Source organism: Argopecten irradians, chromosome 10 (assembly GCF_041381155.1).
Source record: "Argopecten irradians isolate NY chromosome 10, Ai_NY, whole genome shotgun sequence".
In the NCBI taxonomy this organism is placed as follows: domain Eukaryota; kingdom Metazoa; phylum Mollusca; class Bivalvia; order Pectinida; family Pectinidae; genus Argopecten; species Argopecten irradians.
Window position 1 is genome coordinate 21,737,949 of NC_091143.1, and position 23,623 is coordinate 21,761,571.

The 23,623-nt window shown below is 35.5% G+C and overlaps 1 protein-coding gene across 2 annotated transcripts in view; it reads right to left on the reverse strand.

Annotated features, from left to right (window-relative positions):
• The window catches only part of LOC138333388 (lachesin-like), a 110,354-nt gene extending 87,876 nt beyond the window's left edge, over nucleotides 1–22,478 (reverse strand). Inside the window, exon 1 of one of the 2 annotated variants that reach the window (XM_069281733.1) lies at nucleotides 21,669–22,478. In XM_069281733.1, coding sequence (XP_069137834.1) covers nucleotides 21,669–21,783 — 115 coding nt within the window. In that variant the 5' untranslated portion in view covers nucleotides 21,784–22,478. The remainder of the gene's footprint in view (nucleotides 1–21,668) is intronic. The other variant, XM_069281735.1, reaches the window with a different exon arrangement.
• Nucleotides 22,479–23,623: the final 1,145 nt, after the last annotated feature.

The following is a 23,623-nucleotide window of genomic DNA, read 5'->3' on the forward strand; positions in this document are numbered from 1 at the left end:
CATGTTTTTCGTGTGGCCATATGGTTTTACATCGAGATTCCGGCTACACATCGATGTCATTAAGCGTTATGATATTGACTTTGTAACTTCGTGGAGCCCGTGTGATCAGTCATTGACGAGACTATATCTCTTTACTAACTGTCTGTATCTTAGATCTGTATTTCTAGCATACACTAATTATAGACCTTGAAGATGTCTCCCAATCCACCAATCGTAAAGTCAAACCCTCTTGATGACCAATTTTATTTTGAAATCAACAAAATCCATAATTGGGTCATTTTTAATGAGGTATATAAAATGACCGATTATTAATGTCTTTTCTCTGATGCTTTGGACGTTATACTCACATAGGACGACCTTATGGTTGTTGAACTTAACTCAGAATTGATTGTCTTTCCCTCACAACTTAATATTATGTATCGAAGTATATCCACCACCATGCGTTTATTGGATGCATAGTCTAGGTATGTTTACATTATGTGTAAATAAATCGGTTAATTTATTCTTTGTTTATACTTTTTGAACATAAATGTGTACTTTTGGTAGTAATTTCCTTTTCTTGGGAGTTAAATGTCCACAGAGACATAACCAAAACACGTATATAGAAAAAATTTAAAGCAGACGACACAAATCAGTAGTAACGGTGGCCTTTCCCTTGAGCCTAGCTTATGTGTTTTAAACCTATTTAACTATTTACGCTGTGTTTAAAGTCGGAGACATCTTAATACGGGTTAATGGCTGCAGTGGTGTTTCCCAATCCAATGGAATGTCTCTCTGCCAGGCAGCCTTGTTCATACTACGTGAACGAGTCAGTGATATCGACTACCATGTACTTCCTCTAGTATCTTTACACTATTACTTGTAGAATTTTCCTGACCCCTATAAACTGGGTAACTAAGTCTTTTATCTTCTATCCCTAATTGATAAATCTGTGTTTTTGCCTTGTTCTATTGTTTGGTATCTTAAGTCCATAACAACAATGAGAACAAGACATCTTGAATCCATAACAACAATGAGAACAAGGCATCGTACAATACCAGCTGTTCTGGTCTCTAGCTTTACTTAACTAGACTAGAGTAATGGCATACTTTCTATGGAGGTTTCGAACTACGTGTCAGCACTTGAATTATATATATTCGTTATTTCTACAGTACAGACTTACCTCATCTTCAGGTAGGTATCGACTAACGTCAGCATTTCCTGAGCGAAAATTACGTCATTCCTTCTCGCCAAATATGACGTTACGCTTACAACGTTTGAACTGTAAATTAATAATACTTTCAAGCAATTTTGTAATATGTAAATGCAGCATATCTCTAATTGGTGCGTTTATAGCCAATCATTAACTAAATACCCCTGATATCTTTAAGTCATCGCACATAGATATAAATACACTGTGAAATAGGTTGTGTAATGATAAGCATTGTAAATCAAACTTTCTGTATCTATTTGCCTTTTTTAAGAAGCTTCGTAACAAGTCAAAGTGGACTGCATCTGTATAATAAATCAGCACGCTTTTTTGATGTTTGATTACTCCAAAGAGAAGATTAACATCTCAGGAAATAACAATTAGCCTTTAAGTTATTGCACATTGTAGAATATCATTTCGTAATTAGCTTAATGTTATTAAAGACTAGCAATTTACAAAATGTTGATCCATGTTACACAGTAAATACGCAGAGTTGATCTTAAGCCTTTGAAGTATGAAGTTCTTACAGATGCCTAGATGTACGGTTCTGTGTGGTGGTAGCTGGGAGTAACTGGGTATCTACATGCATTGCGGTTGTAGGTGAAGAAGAGGTGCATACCTTACGTAGGCTTGATTGTCCACGTCAGTAGTATGGTGTAACAATTTCGCGCTTCTTTCGACGTTTTTTTCTGCAAATACCGTCATGACAGCAAATACTTGCACAAACCAACATCAACTGACCGGTTTCACTATCTTAAGGTTATACCCTGATAGACTAGAAATAAGATCCAATAAAATCAGTCGGAAAAACAGACGTCACAATGACAAAACGAGATTTTGAGAATCTTTGTACATACCTTTTCTGATATTTATATATTTCCATTTATATGACTTATTTTTTGAAGTATTAAGAACTGAAACAAACGATAGTTGGGAGAATAAAAACAACATAAAAACCATCAGTCCAGTAAACTTCAAAAAATGACAAATGGCAATGTCTAGTTGGAGAATGGTCGTCATTCATTACAATGGTATAAACTACATTTATTTCATGCACTTCAATAAGACCTGATATGCTACATCAACGATAGATGTCATAGAATGATACATTAAGGACACCCTACTGTAGTCTAAGATACGTGTCTCTGGCAGGCCTCTCTATCGGTGCTTCCTAGCGTGGATGGTGTCGCATGATCATTAGACTGAACATAAGAGAAATGTACACGGACCTTTTTATGCAAACAATTACAAAGTTAGCATCGCTATCGGATGCTCGCGGTCGATTGAAATGAACAAATGTTTGCTATTCATGTAAGACACAAAGGAAAGCGAATTTGTGGAGACAATTAAAACTGGAACCAGGCACAACGCAAGTCCACTTCAGTTACAAAAATCGATAGCATTTCTTGTCGAGCTGTAATTGAGATTTATGTGATTTTAATCTCTTATCTTTAAAAATGTATTACCGCTGTTTCGTTTGCAATAATTACGTTAGCGTTGTAATGTGAAGTTTCGATGTTGTCTGGATTTAAAGTGATGATAAAGTTATGTGATGTACGCTTGATGAAATGCACTTACATGTCGGACCGGTGTAACTGCCATTAAAGCTATATATGTTGAATACATTGTTATTTTTATAGAGTTAGATGAATGGTCTAATGTGTTAGTTTTTGTCGTATATTAAGCAGCCGAAGACATATTCGAAATTTGCGATTCCAAAAGCGATCAATAATTAATTTCCATTAAATAAGTAAAGGCATTCATTGTGAATTGGTTCAGAATTACTTATTATCATGTATATATGGTACGGTTTTAAAGATAGACGTGAATCTGTTTATTTTGCATTTTCCTTGTAAAAGCTCTTTATCGTATTGCTATGCATGTTTTGTCAGCTAACCGATCGAGATAACAAAGACTTTCTCTGCTTCGTGTGTTATATATTACACTGTACTTCTCTCTACTATGTTGGTTGACACTGCATGTAAATGTATCATATTTTTATATCCTTATACTTTTTTGTCTTTGTATTCATGCTTAATCTGATTTTTTATTAGGCGAATCTTTCGTTCATATCTGAATGAGAAACATCTATCCGAGAATGGCGATAAAGGCGAACGTTGTCGGCGCCACCATAGAGACATTGAAATTGCGTACTGATTTGGAGAAATACTTCATGGATAAATCAAATGAATCGCACAGTAACATAGTTTTTTGTCAAGTAGTCTAAAGTATTTTCATACGGGTATGAAGCAAATTGTTTGCTATGATGATTCGCACATTTTGGAAGCCTTTCTTTATAAGTGTATGAAATTAAACGAAAGTGATATCAAGCATTAATTACATTAATACCATGTTTACAATGTATAAGTTTAAATAAACCACTGTTAATAAAATTGCCATTACAAATATAATTATACTATACTATAAAGTAGATCAACAATGCATTGGGCTACAATAACGGGAAAGACTTAACTGTTAACTATCCATGAAATAAAAGTAAATTGCTCATTATATGTATCATCTGGGGTTGATGTGAAGTAAACAAGTGCGTGATATAATGCATTACCCGTTTGATCATCCTCGTGTTGAGGTCTGACAGGTCTATAAAATCCCTTAGCATTTGTTTTTAACGGGAGATAATCTCCCGATTATCTGAGGATTACAATATAATTCGTGACACGCAATGTTTGACTGACTAGAGTCACGGGAATCGTGAATACAAAACATGAATTCTGTTAATGATGTCTGTTACTGAATAAGAAATAAATAATGAATTCACCTTCTACGGAAATATCTCAAATTTGTCACGTGATAAAAAATATATTTTAGAATATCGAAAAACTGCATAGTGCTAGCTTTTTATGTATTTTACTAGCTTAACTGGTGTTAACGACTAGACCAGTCGATGGCATAGTTATGATGTAGAATTGCAATTACGGCTAAAAACGGAGTAAGGATTATTCTTATATTGCTCTTTCACACGCGACCCATAAGCTTGCATGACATTTGTTGTAGGTCCGTGGCGTCTTCTAGACATCGATCTACGTATATGGAGAATGTTTGGGAGCCAGGCAGTTCATAAAATGCAACGTCTCTGGTGTTAAACGGCTGCAGTAACGTGCAAAGTAATGTGCATGAAATCCAGTCGCTCCGACGAGCAGATACGGGGTAGATATAACGCGATGGTGTACTTTGACACGTTCGTGTCTGCATAAAATGGTTGTTGACCTGTATAATGAACAGACATCTGCCGATCTCCGCAATTAGTTCGCTGTTGCCGCCATAGCAGGCTTTAGTCAGTGAGGAAAGTTTAACGTGTTTTATAATATGTAGACTATGATAAGTTTACTGCTAAAAGGAAGGGCGTGACATGTGAACATACCGATTATAGAAGGACCATTTAAACAAAGGTACTAACATAGGTCTCGGTTTACAGATATAAACGCTCCCTGTAAAGCCACACGCACATGAGTCTCCCCGTGGGTCTGTCCCTCTTAGTCCAGGATCGTGTAGTATCAACTCCAATTACGGGAATCCATGGACTCTTTATTTCAGTTCAAACAGACCATCATAGATCTTTAATGATTTCAGGCCTTTCGTGCCGTGTTGATTGATTGAATCACGTGATGAATCACGTGATATGATAGCGACTAATTACCTGTACCAGTCACAGCCGTGCATGATAGCATCAATCTCATTACTATTACATGGACATACGGCACAACACCCCAAACATCGATCATCCCCCGAACCCCTAAGAAAGCTGCTCGTACTGTCTGCGAATTGGGCAACGCCGTCCCATGCTTGTGTTAAAAAGGAGGAAGGCAGACCCGCGTAGAGGCCGTAACCTAAATCTTGACTTTAAACAACCAACTCAATCGTCGAGAAACTTGACTCATCAATGTGCATTGCGCAGTCTATGTAAATAAAATCTATGAACGGTTGAATTAAATACATTGGTATAACCTTATCATATATAAAGGACAACATCTATCTAATTGACATTCCTCATATCGACATCATCATAATTCACTAGCTACAAGGAAGGTCATTTAGAATTTTACCAGCAAAGACCAATTGGGTTGGTTTCTGAAACCTTGATAGACTTCCAAGCAATCAAAATAAGCATGCAAAGCTACTCAACACATTTCATTCATGTTGATCAGTTTTTAGTGACTGAAATCATCGTGAATCCTGGATAGGGCGAGAAAGGCATTTTATGCCACACGCTCATACATGTTCTTTTAACGACTCGAATTGGCGCTCTCACTAGTCTATAGTCGAGAAATTCCTTGGCATTTGTCGGAATGGCAACACAATACTATCTATCAACCGCCCGATTTAATCTAGATTCCATTTCATCTAGAACCTATCGAAAGTGATATACCCAGAGAATGCATCTTGATATTAAATTGTTGAAAGGCAAAACTTCCAGGAAATGCATGGTTACCTAAAAAACGTATATGCTATGTATCTAAAAACAATTGTTTGTTCTTATTGAACTTGCGTTGTTGACTTGTTTTCTGATTAATTGATAAGTGTTACCATGTGTTTTGTGTTTGCAGTAAATGTGTATCAAGAATTGTTCAATTATGTTATAATATCTCTGGTAGCTGCGGAATTCCATACAGATGTTTCAGCTGAAGACTCGTATGCTAACACTTGTTACCTATGTTGTTTAATAGTTAACTTGGCTTCGACTCCCCAAAGCGTGCAGCCCGTACTTCTACACATGGTACCACCACATTGATATCTCCGGAATAAAAAGTCTAGGGAACACGAAGCAGTGCGATTGTTCTATGTTACGAAACACATCTTATTATCGAGAAAATCCCTCGCTCATGTAATTCTTGCAAGATAAGGAACAGAGATTTTTGATTTCGGATACATAACGATCTTCAAATTGATTAATCGATTGCTGTAATCAATATGGTGGATATTATCACAAAAAAAACATCAGGCTGATACACGCCCCGGAGGGGTTACTATTTAGCCGCATCAGAGATCTGGGAATTAATACGTAAATCCTTACATTTATCTCTGAGGAAAATAATCAGTGTCAATAAACTGAAAACTATCAGCTGTTTTGTTACCTTTGTGTTTGATTCCTTTAGCCAAGAAATGCTTTATTCTGGTGCATATTGCTTGATGATTCATGTCCCCCTCATCGCGATTTAATAAATTTGTTTTTTTTTCTTTTATTTTTATTTCCACGACGCTGCGAGAACAATGTATGCGTGAAGGTGTGTATTTCAACATTAAACAAGTGTTTAATATAATCCATAGAAAATATTCTGCCATCAGATATCTAAATACTCGCGTATTGAGTGTTTCGGGAAAAAATTTATTCGGAGTAGAAGCTGTTTCATGCAAGCAATGTACAATGTAGGGGAATATATATGACACATTGATTTACATGTTATGATGTCCTTGTGATACAGTGTAGCTGGGACCAACTTCTTATGCTGACCCTCAGGAATCAAATATATTCTATTTAAACTCTCGTTGGCTACTTTAATGCCTACATTAACAATAAACTATGTGGATTTTATCTAGGATATATTTCAAAATCTGGCTTTACCAATTTGGACATTTTTAAATACCTTCGTCTAATGTGCACACATATAGAAATCTACAATACGATTTTAGCTTCACTCAACTATCATGGGGGTCTATCTAATATAAAGTCTCCAGCATTCCAACCAGCGCACAAGATTAGTTTTAGTTCCATTAAACAAGATATTCTATTATTGTTATAGAAGAGGTAAAATTTACATAAATATGTTATAAAAACATCAAACCATACACTTTTTTAATATAACTTCGAAATTATGACACTGAAAATGGAAGTTGCAGGTGGGTGTGCCATTAATGTTATACATTTTATGTATATACTACCCCATCAGCAGTGCTCCGTCAGGTGTACTCTGATACCACGAACAACTGACGACAAGAACAGGGCATGTCGTCTCTAGCATAATTATCTTAATACGTCTAATCATTATCACAAGTGTTCGGTGAATCTGTATAAACACTTATCACAAATTGAATTTAGAAAATTCTCGTCTTAACAGGTAATGAATCTAACCAGCCTTGATAAAATAAGTTTAAAATCGATACACTCTCAGCTAAATGTGTTTTAACGCAGTTAGAGGATATTACGCTCCAGTGTGAGCACCCAAAGGAATAGCTGTAGCCCAGCTTAACTACAATGTGTTACAACACCTGATCGTGTCCCTGTGACATAACACTACTGTTTTATCCGATGTCAGCATCTGCGTATTGTCTTATTGCAGACATAAATTCGGGCTACATTATTGTAAATAAAACATGTTACGAATGAAACGACAAAAAGTTAAGTCTTCCGCAGAAATAACGGAAAATAAACGAAAGTAAATCAAAATGCAAGGTCTTGTGATTAGAACCAGACTTTACAAAAGGGTAAGCGTCATCTACCATACAAACGAAATTGTTAATGTGAAAACGATGATATGACAAGTACATGTCCATGACGTATATAGGCGATAAATTAAGTATACTAGATTTAGTACAGTTTTACAAAATGTCCTACAGACGTTGCTGTTTATAAGGGAATGGGAACAGAATCAGTCTATATGGTTATTTTACAATTATGGTACATTGAGCATTTCAAACCAAGTAATTATCAAAATAAAAAAGTATGCACACATCCTTCAATTATAACAAAACTTTGTACGTATAATGTGATAGCATTATAAATGGAAATATGACTAAAGAAGACCAAAACATCAGGAAGGGACCAGACAATTATCACTGTGTTTCGTGAGTACGTTTGTGTGTTGTAGTTGATAACTGATCTCCTTTCATCCTCGGTTGAATCAAGTTTGCCAATTTTTAAACTGTAAGATATAGAAGGATCACTTTTGAATTGAGGAAGATCCTCGGTTTCGTCACCTGTCTAGAGGTCCCTATAATTGGTGAGAATTTAAATCAGCTTTCGTTTAAGCTGTGATAAATAAAACATCAAGTACGTAAAATTTTCTCTCGGATGTCGAATATGCATTTTGACTCATAGCCCAAATCAAAAACGAATATCTTTATATGAACTGAAATATTACACAGTGATTGTTTCACATTTATGGTATTAGTTCCAATGCAGAAAATCACAGGTTTACACTTTAACGCGAATAGCAAAGATTTTACCAAACGAAAGAAACCATATAATAAATGTGGCAGAAATGTTACGAAATATCATATATATATATATATATATATATATCTAAGCAACAACATATCTATTTTAAATACCGAAAGTTGCAAACTTGCATTCCATAGGTAATTGCCGGTAACCTCGCAAAGTTGGTTAAAATTTAACCCATTATACCTTATATATAACGGTTGTTTTCAATCGAACACATGACATTCGTTATCTAAACACACATCCAATTAACCCCTTGTAGGAAATACGCCATCTTGCCAGAATCATATCGTTAGATAGACTACATTGCAATCCGACACTTAAAATAGATTCATCAACGCCCATTTTAAATGCTAACGATAAGAAATGCAGTTATGCGGTTTAACGACCAAACTTATCTGTCAATCAAAACGTATGTTTTTCCTCCGGTCTACATACCGTCTCAGTGATTATTACCAAGTAAGTATAAAAATATTTCAAATACAGCATTACTGATTTGCCTGGGATACTTGATAATTTTGATAATTGTGATAAATGTGTTCCTGTCCCATCTAAATGGCTAGTAATAGTTCTATAATACGACTGAAGGTCATGCCTTTAAGGGCGCAGCCAATGTTTCAGTAACCATTAATTATGCAATGTTAAAAAGTTCAATCTATGGAAATAACAGAGCCGAATTTTCTGTTTATTTTTATTCATATGTTCATACTCTATCCTTGTCCCAAAACCCCGATTTGAGAAGGAAATCCACATAAGAGAAAGAATGATTTTTTATTTCCGTAACAGATATTATGTTTTGGGTCAGCTATATATTGGAAGGTGGTCTATCACTTGAACGCTTGCAAATATAGAGCAATAGCACTGAGCTTCTGCCGAATGAAGATTATGTTCGTCGGATCATATAAACGCGTTTGAACCGCTTGATTATATAATGAGCTGACAAAGCATCGTATTCACGTTGATGGGATTTCTTACAATGGGTGAAAAAATGGCGGCCGCAAACTGAAGCTGTCAATATGTAGGATTGAATTTTGAAGATTGTTTTTTCTTTCTTTCTTATATTTTCATGTATGTGTTACCTTAGAAGAGCTTCGCACTTCGTGCCCGAAGGCACGAAGGCTACATCCTTATTACTTGTAGTTGAATATGACCAGTATTCAAGGTTACTGTTTTAGTATTTGTTGACGTGAAATTCATCACCCAAGCGTTTGTAAATTGTGACTGAAAAATTCTGGCAAATGGTCTTTTGAGGATTTTTTTTATGTTTTTCTTTGTTAATATGAAGTTATAATGCTCTATTTAAATTGATTTATTTCATTGTAATCTTAAGATCCTTATCACAACTACATGCATGATTTAAACCTTATATATCATGTAGACAGAAGGATCGGTCTCTATTCCATACATTTTCTTGAGAATTCAAGCTTCTATTGCATATCTATTTATATCATCATTCGGTTTTATGTCTGTTTCTGTAACGTTCTATAGTGCCAAAAAGAGCGATGCAGCGTTTGGTAAGACTATGTAAACAGATTATCACACTTGAATCCGTCTACCTTGTAAGATAGTGTAGATACTGTGAATAGTAACATCAGACACAGCCATCTAACGGCAATGTGCACTATCCGAGTCTAGTATAGGGCACCAAGGACACAATAAAGCACAAGAAAACGGCGAACATTCTCCCTGGAGGAACAGTAGAGTACTGCTGTTCTATTTCTATACAACACTAACTGACTGTTTGGTAGTTTAGACGGTCTACGGTAAAACCTCAGGAGTCACCATGTTAAGTTCGTTTTACCTCTAGCACAACTCTTAAAAAGCTGACAATTCTGAGAGGGAGACACGATCAGCACACTGACACACATATATATATATAGAGATCGCTGGATTAACAGGTAAGTCACCTAGTTACTGCAGCAAAACTTTAATCAAATATTCACTACATAATAAATTTCCTATAATTGATTTCGGACTTAATATACGATATCATAATTGTAAGTAAGGAAAGATAAGTTAATATTCAAGATCCTTCTCCTTATCAAGTAGATAGAAAATATCAGAATCTTAAAAAATATCAGTACGTTTATATCATTGCATAGATTGTTCTCAATTCATACCCAAAAACTCCCTTAAAGGAATTATAAACGCAAAATAAAAAGTGTTTATATATAGTGACCTACTTCTGAGTTATATATATATATTTATTTTCTTAACATATCAGAATAATATGACAAAAATAACTGGTTTCGTCATAATTTGACCAAGCAGTGCTTTAATTTGTAGGGGCCATTTTTGAGTTATACGGAATTAAACAATCCCGTATAACTAAAAAATGGCCCCTGACTTGACATACACAATATATCATATCATGGTCATTTAACTAGCAGACACATCGAAACATTTAAACCTTTGGGGCAAAAGTTGCTAGTCCTTTAAATATTTTAGTAGAATACGTATCGATAATCATGATTAGCATTCGATGACAATAATGTACTGTTTTTGAGATAGAAACACTAATGATATGCAATATCAGCGAAAATATCTAGAACGTGGAGTAAACTCAAGCAAGGAGTTGAATATATTTGATTCTAGCTCTCTGGTCAAAATTGGCTTGACAGTGCATCTCTTTATTTAAGGGTTGTAAAGAAAATTAAAACCAATACAACTATATCATACAACTATGATTAAGACCTTATTTTGAGGAACCAACATGAACTTTGTGTATATAAGTTTTCAGGTGTATGCTGATAGAATCAATGCTTTGATAAAGGGAATATATCGTATATTACTTTTACGTTTTAATCATGATATATTTAGACTGGTAAAAGTGGTGTATAAGAGAGTGAGTAGGGCGGAACTGATAAAATATCTCCAATAGTGCTTAAATGTAACACACTACCGACAGACAGTTTACGTAATCCCGAACAAAAAAACTAAAATTGGATTTCAATATGTCGCAAAACCATGAATATTTCTATAAAATCCGAGTGTTTTTCGAGGCCTAATGAGCTATTAGATATAAAAATGTTGTTTTTGGAAATACAAAAAACCTCCAAACTGTTGAAAACAGTACGCCCTAGGTTTGTTTAAGTGTTAGTTGGGTCACACTAAGTACGCTATTCTGCAATCGAAATGGTGCCGCCACATAATGAGAAGAAGCGTGCTTCATATCCCAGTCATCTTGATTACAATCTGTGGCATAATAAAGATTTATTGCATAGACTTCTGTTTTTTAATTCAATTTACAGCTGTATTGCTTATGGTTCTACTTAATATCGGTATATCTTCCATATATCTTATGCACATCCCACGTTTGTTTTTTGGTTGTTTTTTTCCCTCTCTTTCGCCACAAAGAACGTTGCAAACCATTTGTTACATTTGCTCATCTTATAACAACTGAATCTGTATGAGAATGTGTTTAATATGATGGTATGTTCCCCACGTGTGATCAGAAGCCACCGTATAGAATGTGATGACAGTTTGATATATCGACATGGTCTGTTCACAGCCTGTACCAGTTAACACTGCACTGCCGGATATTGCGTACCGTCAACGTTTTTCCTAATTACCGATGACATGCAAGACAACCGCAAAAGTTCGAACCAGTATCGATTACCAAATGACAGCGAAATATGTTCATCAATAGTTAAAAAGTCGGAGATTTTTTGTTTGAAAGTCGTCAATCTTTTAATGCTTTTGTCAGTATCAATAAAAACACCATGTCACTGTACGGTTCTCTCTGCGCACTTCTCAAACTCGGCTGCCAAGCTTTGTTATCAGGCTCGATCGTGTTCGACCGGTCCCCGCCTGTAACTGCTTGTTTAGGTAGCTGTAAATCAACTCTGTGTGATGTGACAAGTGTTTATTAATCGTCTAATTAACTTTAATTATTAATATCTAATATCAATTAGCGCGGCAATACGTAGCTAATTATTCATGATGTGTCATCATCTCCAATAAACAACTCATAATACTGTATCCTACACCATCAGACTGATCTTACCCGGGAACAAGTTTTGTAGTGCATATTGATTATGAATCTATTCTAATCAAAATGTACAAGTCTACACCATTTTAAAGTGTTTTATCAAATGCAGTTCAAAAGTTATGTTCATATATTCACATCAATTGATTGCATCCAAATTACTTAAGAAGTTACAATAATTTGCTGTACCACTAACCATTGAATATAAATGGATGGAACAGAGCGGTTTCAGACATAACGATTATATTCCAATAAAACATCGAACGAGTTAGATCATGCATTTCAGCTATCGGACTTCCAACATCCAACATCGACTACGATTTACAGCAATAGAGCAAAACGACATTTCCATACATTATTTTGAATTCATTTAATGGTCAGCTGAAAAGGAATTGAAGACAACGAAACCAAATTATTTGATACAGTACGGAAAAACATTATTTAATGATAATTATATGTGATGCTCGATAGAAATAGAATGTGTTATTACACAATTACTCATACAATAATCAAGGTATGATGTTTGTCGCCGAAGTGATATAAAAAGATGTCCACAACACACGAAACAAAACACAAATGTACAACAGTCTCCCAAAACACACCTCGCATTTCACACACACAAGACAACACATACTTGGTAGGTGAGACAATCACATACTTTGATAGCAAGGGATCACATACTTGGGTGGCCAGACATCACATATGTTGGTTAATAAATGCCCCTTACTAGTACTGTTAATAGGACATCGATGTACACTTAACAACAAAATACCTAACGAATAAATACATCTAACATTTACTTTCATTTTGATTATGTTGTTGATTCTCAACTTTATCGTCTGCGGTATGCAAGGATTCTTGGATTACAGGCGTTCTCTCTTTGGATAAGGGAGTTTCCTGTTGACCTAGAATGTTGTGTTAAACTGACATCATCGAAACCCGTCATTTACAAGCAACATATAACTCATAAATTGCAAGACGAGAACAAGATATAATTGGATAATTTGAAACCGAAACGTAAAAATAAATGTCAGCTGCTGGAGCCAGCATTAATTGGCAGAGGGAGGGAAAATAATGTCTCCGTCGAGTGAGATACAACGACCTGTTCACATATATATATAACATCAGCATTACATCAAACTCATGTTTAAAACAAATATTACAACGCAGATAGAGGAAAAGAATTTACCTTGCATATATTAATAGTACCACAAATAAAAAGATACATTTGAAATGACTCTTTTAAAGATAAGATGTGGCAAAAAGAATATGCATCCTAGGCAATGGGGTTACTTGATATATGTGCCTTGCTCTTTTTTCTCATGCGCCCTTCCCGATTCGCATTATATTTATATTTACCCTCACAAACCCTTTTAAGTTCGGATTACGGCTCCAAATTCAGGAAGTATCCATCTCTGTTCTGTACGTTAGTTGTTATCGTCTTGACATCGTAGGTCATATTCATAAAAGCCCATAGACAAATTAGTCACCCACGTACCAATTTTATGTGTCACAAAATATCATATACATGTATCAGTATCCGACAAAAAATCAAATCAGGGTGAGATGAAAAGAAACATGCATTATTGGCGAGACGACGCAACACCAACAACACGGAAATATTAGCCAAAGGAAGTTAGGTCTCCATATTAGGCCATGTAATGAAGATCAATATATATTGTAAGTGACAATGATATTGCTTTTTTGTCATATTTTCGTCCTCCTATATATTGTTATAGACTATAGACTATCTCAAATCGCCGTCGTGTCAAATTATTGTCCTGAGTTTTTACAGTTTATCTACCTACATTATACAGGTGTGAAACAGCTCCGTCAAATCATAATTTTCAATTATTAAAGACATCTCTTTACATTTCAAAGGGCGTTTTATCATGTACTCTATATTACATTATAAAGTGAATTAATGGAACATATTATATTAAAAATAAGTCACAAAAAACAGACATAGATATTTGGCAGTGTTCCAGATCAGCGGTGAAAGTTCACCAAAAGAACCATCGATTGAACTTCAGTCCCATAACGTATGACACAAACTTGTGTAGTTATTTTAAAAAAACTTCATGTTAGGTAAGTGTAGGATAGGGGAGAACAATAGAACGCTTCAGACAGGAATTTGACTGCATACTAGCCCAGCACAGGACAACACATCGATTTCCAAGCGATGCGCGGCTTCGTTTCCGGTTGTGTGGGTTCCCACGATAGTGTTTGTTTTTCTGTGATTTGTTGTCTTGTCTATTTAAATCATTCTTGTTAGTTCGAGAAAAAGATAAAGATTTTTTTATTATTTCGTTTCTGCCAAAGGTTCGAACGATATCTTACTCGACTTGTTTTCTAATACGAATCACGATTCATTACATCTGATACAAGTCCGGTCCTTTTGTTAAATAACCAGTAAATATGTCTGGGAGTACATCTGTCACAGAAACAGTTACCCCTGATACAAGTCTGTTCCTTATGTTAAATGACCAGTAAATATGTTCCAGGAGTAGATATGTCACAGAAACAGTTACCTCTTAAACAAGTCTGTTCCTTATGTTAAATAACCAGTAAATGTGTCCGGGATTACATCTGTCACAGAAACAGTTACCCCTGATACAAGTCTGTTCCTTATGTTAAATGACAAGTAAATATGTCCGGGATTACATCTTTCATAGAAATAGTTACCTCTGATAGAAGTCTGTTCCTTATGTTAAATGACCAATAAATATGTCTGGGAGTACATCTGTCATAGAAACAGTTACCCATGATACAAGCCTATTCCTTATGTGAAATCATCTGTCATAGAAACAGTTACCCATGATACAAGTCCGGTCCTTATGTTAAATAACCAGTAAATATGTCCGGGAGTACAGCTGTCATAGAAACAGTTACCCCTGATACAAGTCTGTTCCTTATGTTAAATGACCAGAAAATATGTCCGGGATTACATCTGTCATAGAAATAGTTACCTCTGATAGAAGTCTGTTCCTTATCTTAAATGACCAGTAAATATGTCTGGGAGTACATCTGTCACAGAAACAGTTACCCCTGATACAAGTCTGTTCCTTATGTTAAATGACCAGTTTGTTTGTTTGTTTGTTTGATTAATTAACGTCCTATTAACAGCTATGGTCATGTAAGGACGGCCTCCCATGTATGCGGTGTGTTGCGTGTATGTTGTGCGAGGTGCGTGTTTTGGGAGACTGCGGTAAATTCATGTTATGTCTTCTTGTATAGTGGAACTATTGCCCTTTTTATAGTGCTATATCACTGATGCATGCCGCCGAAGACACCAAGCAACACACCCCACCCGGTCACATTATACTGACAACGGGCGAACCAGTCGTCCCATTCCCCGTTTGCTGAGCGCTAAGCAGGAGCAGAAACTACCACTTTTATAGACTTTGGTGTGTCTCGGCCAGGGGACAGAACCCAGAGCCTTCCTCACAGGGGCGAACGCTCAACGCAAGGCCAAAAGTGAGGCGATGCCAAGGAAGGCATTAGGAAAGATAAAGTCAGTTAGGAAGAAAAGAAATGATAAGATCCTAAATTTAATGACCAGTAAATATGTTCCAGGAGTAGATATGTCACAGAAACAGTTACCTCTTAAACAAGTTTGTTTCTTATGTTAAATAACCAGTAAATATATCCGGGATTACATCTGTCACAGAAACAGTTACCCATGATACAAGTGTATTCCTTATGTTAAATGACCAGTAAATATGTCTAGGAGTACATCTGTCATAGAAACAGTTACCCATGATACAAGTCCGGTCCTTATGTTAAATGACCAGTAAATATGTCTGGGAGTACAGCTGTCATAGAAACAGTTACCCCAGATACATTTCTGTTCCTTATGTTAAATGACCATAAATATGTCCGGGATTACATCTGTCACAGAACAGTTACCCCTGATACAAGTCTGTTCCTTATGTTAAATGACCAGTAAATATGTCTGGGAGTACAGCTGTCATAGGAACAGTTACCCCTGATACAAGTCTGTTCCTTATGTTAAATGACCAGTAAATATGTCCGGGATTACATCTGTCACAGAAACAGTTACCACTGATACAAGTCTGTTCCTTATGTTAAATGACCAGTAAATGTGTCTGGGAGTACATCTGTCACAGAAACAGTTACTTCTGATACAAGTCTGTTCCTTATGTTAAATGACCAGTAAATATGTCTGGGAGTACATCTGTCACAGAAACAGTTACCACTGATACAAGTCTGTTCCTTATGTTAAATGACCAGTAAATGTGTCTGGGAGTACATCTGTCACAGAAACAGTTACTTCTGATACAAGTCTGTTCCTTATGTTAAATGACCAGTAAATATGTCTGGGAGTACATCTGTCACAGAAACAGTTACCACTGATACAAGTCTGTTCCTTATGTTAAATGACCAGTAAATGTGTCTGGGAGTACATCTGTCATAGAAACAGTTACTTCTGATACAAGTCTGTTTCTTATGTTAAATGACCAGTAAATATGTCTGGGAGTACATCTGCACTGATACAAGTCTGTTCCTTACGTTAAATGACCAGTAAATATGTTCCAGGAGTAGATATGTCACAGAAACAGTTACCTCTTAAACAAGTCTGGTCCTAATGTTGAAAGACCAGTAAATACCCTAGCATTTACCATTATATACTGAGGTGGCGTCTTGTGTTGACTTTCAGAGTTGATCATTTATCATATGACCCCATGAAACCTAAGACCCGACAACGCAAGATAATTCAGAGCACTGAGAAATAATATAATTTGAAATGACAGCATAATATTTAACAAGATCAATAAACACGACAAAAGAATTCAAAAGTATTTACTAGATAAAAATCATATATTATTCTATTGTATATATATAAATTAACTCGTTAGCGACGACAGGTACTCACAACAGTTTACGATTACTTTTACATATGAAATGAAAAACAAGACATTCTTCAGAGATTAAATGTCTTGATAAACATTAAATTGATATAAACGGTAAGTGTGTCAGTTATAGCAATGATGTGGTTAGTGTAAGGATTTAGGATTTTTAAAAGCAACGGTGTTATACATTCTTAATCCACTATTCTTCCTTTATCTGTTCGCATCACCGATTGAGATTATCTTTGTATTGACATATTCTAAAAAAAGAGAATTAAAATCAGAATTACGGATGCTAATCAACACCAACTATACGCTGGTTATTCAATTAGTTGATGTCATTGACATCATGAATGGTTCAATAAAGCAATTTCTCAGAAGAGAGTATTACTTAATCGTATTGCAATTTTATAAGGAAATAATTCTAAACTCTTTCAGAAAAGTACTAAAAGATGAAAACAAGATTACCAAATTCAAGAATAACTCATAATTCTATTGTATTTGCTGATTACGTTACAAATATTTCAGATACACACAGGCATATTACCATTACATTATATCGTTATCACTGTCTTTCTTCATGAAAAGAAGCACCTGTGTATTTGTACATGATATAGGTGATGTCAGGAAAAATCCCGGTATCTGTTTTAAGTTTAAGGAGAATTTGTTACTTATGTAACGTGTACATCACCATTAAATTTCTATCACTCCAGATCTCAGCCATCTTCACTATCTTACCCTAACCTTCCATAAAGCATGTTATACATTCACTGGTGTACGGAGTTTTTGATAGCAGATTTTAGTCCATTTTAACACACATTAAGCACGTGGAACATGAGAGCTACTAGGGCAGCATTTCCCTGCATTAAATCCAGCGTATAATGCAGAAAATTGGTTTTTGTTTACTTGATAACATTGTTATTTTATATGAAACTTTACAAATGTAGATAGTTGAATGAGAGAATATTTAAATAGTTATGTTATATGCATCAGACGATATGGTATTTAAACAAACGTTGTAATTTTCTGAAGGCCAAAGAAATCTAAAAGCATTCATTGACGTCTTTATGGGTAAATACCTGAGTAATACTAAATTTTACTCGTTGATATGAAGTCCGAATTGCTAAACACAAACATTTCTCCATAACGCTATTTGAATGGAATAGTTCATTGAATATCGGAAAAACTATTCGTGAAATACAAGGGATGGTAAGACAAGTATGTTTCAAAATTAAAATGGAGCATACCGGTAGTTGGAAACATTAGTAAGTATGCTTACAGTGTACGCAATGCACGTCATCTGTTTATCTTTGACGTGTGTTGAAATAAGATGGTTTACTTCAATACGAGTTTTTTTAATAACATATAATTATGTAACTATTCAATTACGTAACTTCCATTCAATAATTTATTCAATTATTTCGATATCAAGTTGTCGCCACTTGATAAATTCCAGCTAGCCTACATACCGTTAGATCTACAATGCAAACGTCTCCACGCATTCAAATTATTTATTCCGGAGGTATTATATAATCGTTTGTGCACCCTTTAAAGATCTGCTGGATATCGTTTTTAAATCCATTAGTCAACAATTTTTTTTTGAAAACCAATTGAACGTATTTTGAACGCATGCGTTCTTAGGTCATTGTAAATGCATATTTTTCGTATCATTTTTAAAGTTCATTTAATTCAGGAAAACACAACCACAGGATATTGCAATTAATATATTTCGACTGGATGAATTAAACAGTTGTCCAAACGGTTAGTTTTATATCTACGAGTTAAATAAATTAGGTTTTAGTATATTGTAAACGTGCATAATAATTGTACGCTAATCTACGCAAATTCCTTATGTGTGCAAAATACTTTTCTATGACGTAATATTTGATGTAAATATGAAACTACGTGTCGAAATGTTAACAATTGTATTTTTCGCAAAAAGTAACAAGACCACAAAAAGCTTACGCATGCAAATCGCAAATTTAAGCACTCACAAATACTTCCACATGTACAGTCGTCAGTGACCAGGTTGAACCAAGACAGAAAGGATTTATCAGACTTCAGCAAACAGCGTTTCCGTAAATATTTTGCGTGTTTAATATGAAGCTAAGCCTGCGGACAACTACCGTGCACAGGTGTTGACTCTAAATTACCAGCGGGAGCAGAAGCTGAACGGATCACCTAACGCGTCGACACAGCTCTTACTCTCACGGTTCATCTTTTATATTTTATAAAAAATTACAGCCAAACATGACTATTATCCAAGGAATAACGAAAATTAGCTTTCTGCATATGTGATCTTTATACGCGGGTCGAATAATGTTAAAATGGGCCGTTAGGGACTGAATAGAAGTGTTTTATTAGATAGGTGGTCTACGTGGTAAGTCAGTCGATAAGACAGGTTTTACTGTAGATGTTTTAAAATATACAGCCTAGGCTAACGGCATCGATGAAACAATGGGTAAAGGATGGTAGCAATGTTGATCGTTATAATATTATACTATAACACCCAGGTTCACAAATGACCATAAGCAATCTTTTTGAATGGACAGACATTTCATATTTATTGTATTCATTATGTTTTGTACTCACTGTGATCAATAAGTAAATTAAACATAGTATGATGAGTATTCTGCGATAAGGATCGACATGAGTTTGACATCACTGGAAATTTTTGTTTTCTTCTCATTTATACAAAATATCTCAACAGCAATTGCAAATTTATAAAATACAGCTGAATAGATTTATATAAATGTTAACATTAAAGGCTTATTGGTACCTTTTATCCGTCGTGTGAAAGCAACCAATGTCATTTATTACCCGGGACTTGCCGTATCCGGTTCGTTTTTCGATGAATGTTTCATGAAGTGAACACATCTAAAAGCGGACGACCAGTGTACTTTAATCCCAGTACCATGTGATTAGGGTAACAGGGTAGGGTCTCTTCAATTAACCAACCCACAATCGACACAAGTCAAGGAAAGGGATATAATTAAGGATCAGTCAAATGATGTAAAAAGTCGCTAGTTGAATTTCCATCGTTAAAGAAATCAATGTAGAAGTTCCTGACAATTTCACAATTCTTGCATCAAGTCTAAAATCAATTAACTACATTATCCGTTCACTTTTCCGGCCGAATTAAGACATGTTCAGAAACGGAACATATCCCACATATCCCACAAATGAGTCGTCTCCCGACTTGGCCTTACAACGTCGTTTTCCGAAATAGACAGCAGCTTACATCTGATCCACTTACTAAACGCTTCATTTTCAATTAACTTTGTGATTAATTAGGATCACATTTTGATAATAATGTTAATTTTGAAAAATTAATGTAGGTGAGTTTGTTGTACCGAGGTTTGCCGAACAAACGAGAATAGTTGTTTTCTCTGTATATCCAGTAAGAAAAGCTATTATCATATATTAATACACCAGTTGTTGACTATCATTACATAAGTTTTTACATATTAAAAATATATTTTCAATACAATAATTAAATATTTGATTGATTCACAGAATTTAGATTTATGCCGTTCGTTTGTGAAGTGGAACAGGTTGGCTATAATCTCCTTATAAACTATGGCAGATAGTCAGTCAGAGGAATCCATATTTTGGATTTTCTGTTTCTAAACACTTTAATTGAACCTGTGTTGTAACAGGAATGCCGTCTTCAAACAAATTCGATATTTCCGAAATCCCATTATTCATAACCAGATAATATGCATACACTCACTGAAAACCATCTGACGCATATTTCATCCGGAGCAGCATGGAACACTTGTTCAACTCCTTTGTAATTTCTGATAGAATTGTGGTGAAGTATGGGAAATTTCTCTGTACACAATTAGATTTGGTGGAAATATTGAATTAGCCAATTTTATATCGGAATAATCTTAATTATCTTTAAAGAAATGATCAGAAAAAATATCATGCTGATATTATTGTAAAGAAATAATTGGAGTCAAAATGTAAAGGTCAAAGAACAATTACTAACACATAAGATGGGGGCTGAGTGGTAAAACAGAACTTCATCGCATTGCGTTGTAAAGAAAGATTCAACATGACAAATAACAAGAATGATATCACCTTTAAATTTAATTAATCTACAGGAAAATCACCTGGGTTAAAATATTCTTTTATTATTTTCGTGTCTCATTTGAATCAAATTTATATAGCAGTATTAGCTTTTTCTCCTCGCAAACACATCAGAAGAGAATATCACATCTCGTCAATGGAGTTTCTGAAATTCCAACTAGTATTGCGAATACAAAATGTATATTTTCAATTGCATATTAAAGACAATAATAGCAATAAAATCCTATACATGTATTTCCTTGTTTTAATCAAATCATTAAAATTTAGACGATTCATCTTATTAACTAGTACATCAATATTTCTACAGAAAAGTGAATTAAAACAAAAAGTCAAACAAAAAAATCTTACCTGCTAAAAATACTGCAAACAAATGAACGAATGATCCAACATGTAAAATCCAACACAAGCAATATAAACGGCCAAACGAGGCTCTGATCACATGAAAAACTTCCATATATCCCATGTTTCTGGTGGTGGATAAAGTTAAAAGTGTCCTGCTTCCATCCGTGATGGACTGATTTGATCAAGCTTACATCCACAACATGGAACAATTGCACGATTAATTCGTAACTGAAAGGTCTTTAAGGATGTAAGTCAAACATTATGATGGTACATTGATTTAAGATATCTATAAATACTTTAATGGGACAAGATTAATCCGTAGGTAAGTATTACAACACAACAGGTGTATACACAAGCGGAGTAGGTAGTTAATTCGACCGACTGCCCTCATACACTGCCACATCCGGTGACGGAATCAAATCACGTGGTAGATCTTATGAAGTGATCACGAAGAATAGTTTTCCGATATCCAAAGTACTGGGAAACAAGCAGGTCGTAGTACTGGGACGAGCATTGTTCAAAATGCTTTAAAAATTTCCGGAAATTCCTGAACGATTGTAACAAACGGAGTTTCTAGGCTCATTTAAGAAATAACTTTTAACACCGCCATATCAATTAATGTTTAAGCAATATAAATGTTACAAGTTTATGATAGATGTTGATTTACAGATAAACGGTATCGAGAGCTAGGTCACCCGTTTTAGGTGATTTCCATGCCACCGCCGATCACTCTGGCGCGTGCACTATGTACTGTCCGCTACCACGTGCTCTAGACGCTGTTCACTCTGTAACTGTTAGGTTGTGTATGAATTGTGAAGCCTATCCTCGTGTTACAGTAGAACGCTATCAGGCTCAGCAGCAGCAAGCTCATACGGTCTATGTTATAGATTTCTGTGGACAGCGAGTACGGAGTATTGTACCTTAGAAGTACCCAGGTGGGATACCTTTGACAACGAGTGCGGAACAGAGTACTGCACATTATAAGTACCCAGGTGGGATACCATTGACAGCGAGTGCGGAACAGAGTACTGTACTTCATAAGTACCCAGGTGTGATACCTTTGACAACGAGTGCGGAACAGAGTACTGCACATTATAAGTACCCAGGAGGGATACCTTTGACAGCGAGTGCGGAACAGAGTACTGTACCATATAAGTACCCAGGTGGGATACCTTTGACAACGAGTTCGGAACAGAGTACTGTACATTATAAGTACCCAGGTGGGATACCTTTGACAACGAGTGCGGAACAGAGTACTGTACATTATAAGTACCCAGGTGGGATACCTTTGACAACGAGTGCGGAACAGAGTATTGTACCTCATAAGTACCCAGGTGTGTTGCCTTTGACAATGTGTACGAAACAGAGTATTGTACCTTAGAAATACCCAGGTGTAATACATTTGACAGCGAGTGCGGAACAGAGGAACAGAGTATTGTACATTATAAGTACCCAGGTGTGATACATTTGACAGCGAGTGCGGAACACAGAAACAGAGTATTGTACCTTAGAAGTACCCAGGTGTGATACATTTGACAGCGAGTGCGGAACAGAGGAACAGAGTATTGTACCTTAGAAGTACCCATGTGTAATACATTTGACAGCGAGTGCGGAACAGAGGAACAGAGTATTGTACCCAAGGACGTACCCAAAAATATTCACATATGGAGTCTTAAAAGTATAATGACTATGCTGCAGCGTTTAAAAACACGTAGACCAATGTTTCATTCGAACGACCAAATTTCTGTGAATTCTAATAGATTATAAACGTGATTTCATAATCTTAGATTTATAATGTCAGCATGTTAAAAAGAATGACGTCACACATAAAGGGTGCGCAATGTATTTAACAATCGGCATGACGTAATATTCTGTGATCCAACGTCAACAGCCGGCCAGTTCGTGAGCCGTTGACAGAGGTGAATGTGGAGACCGCAACGAACCCTAGGAGAGATCGCACT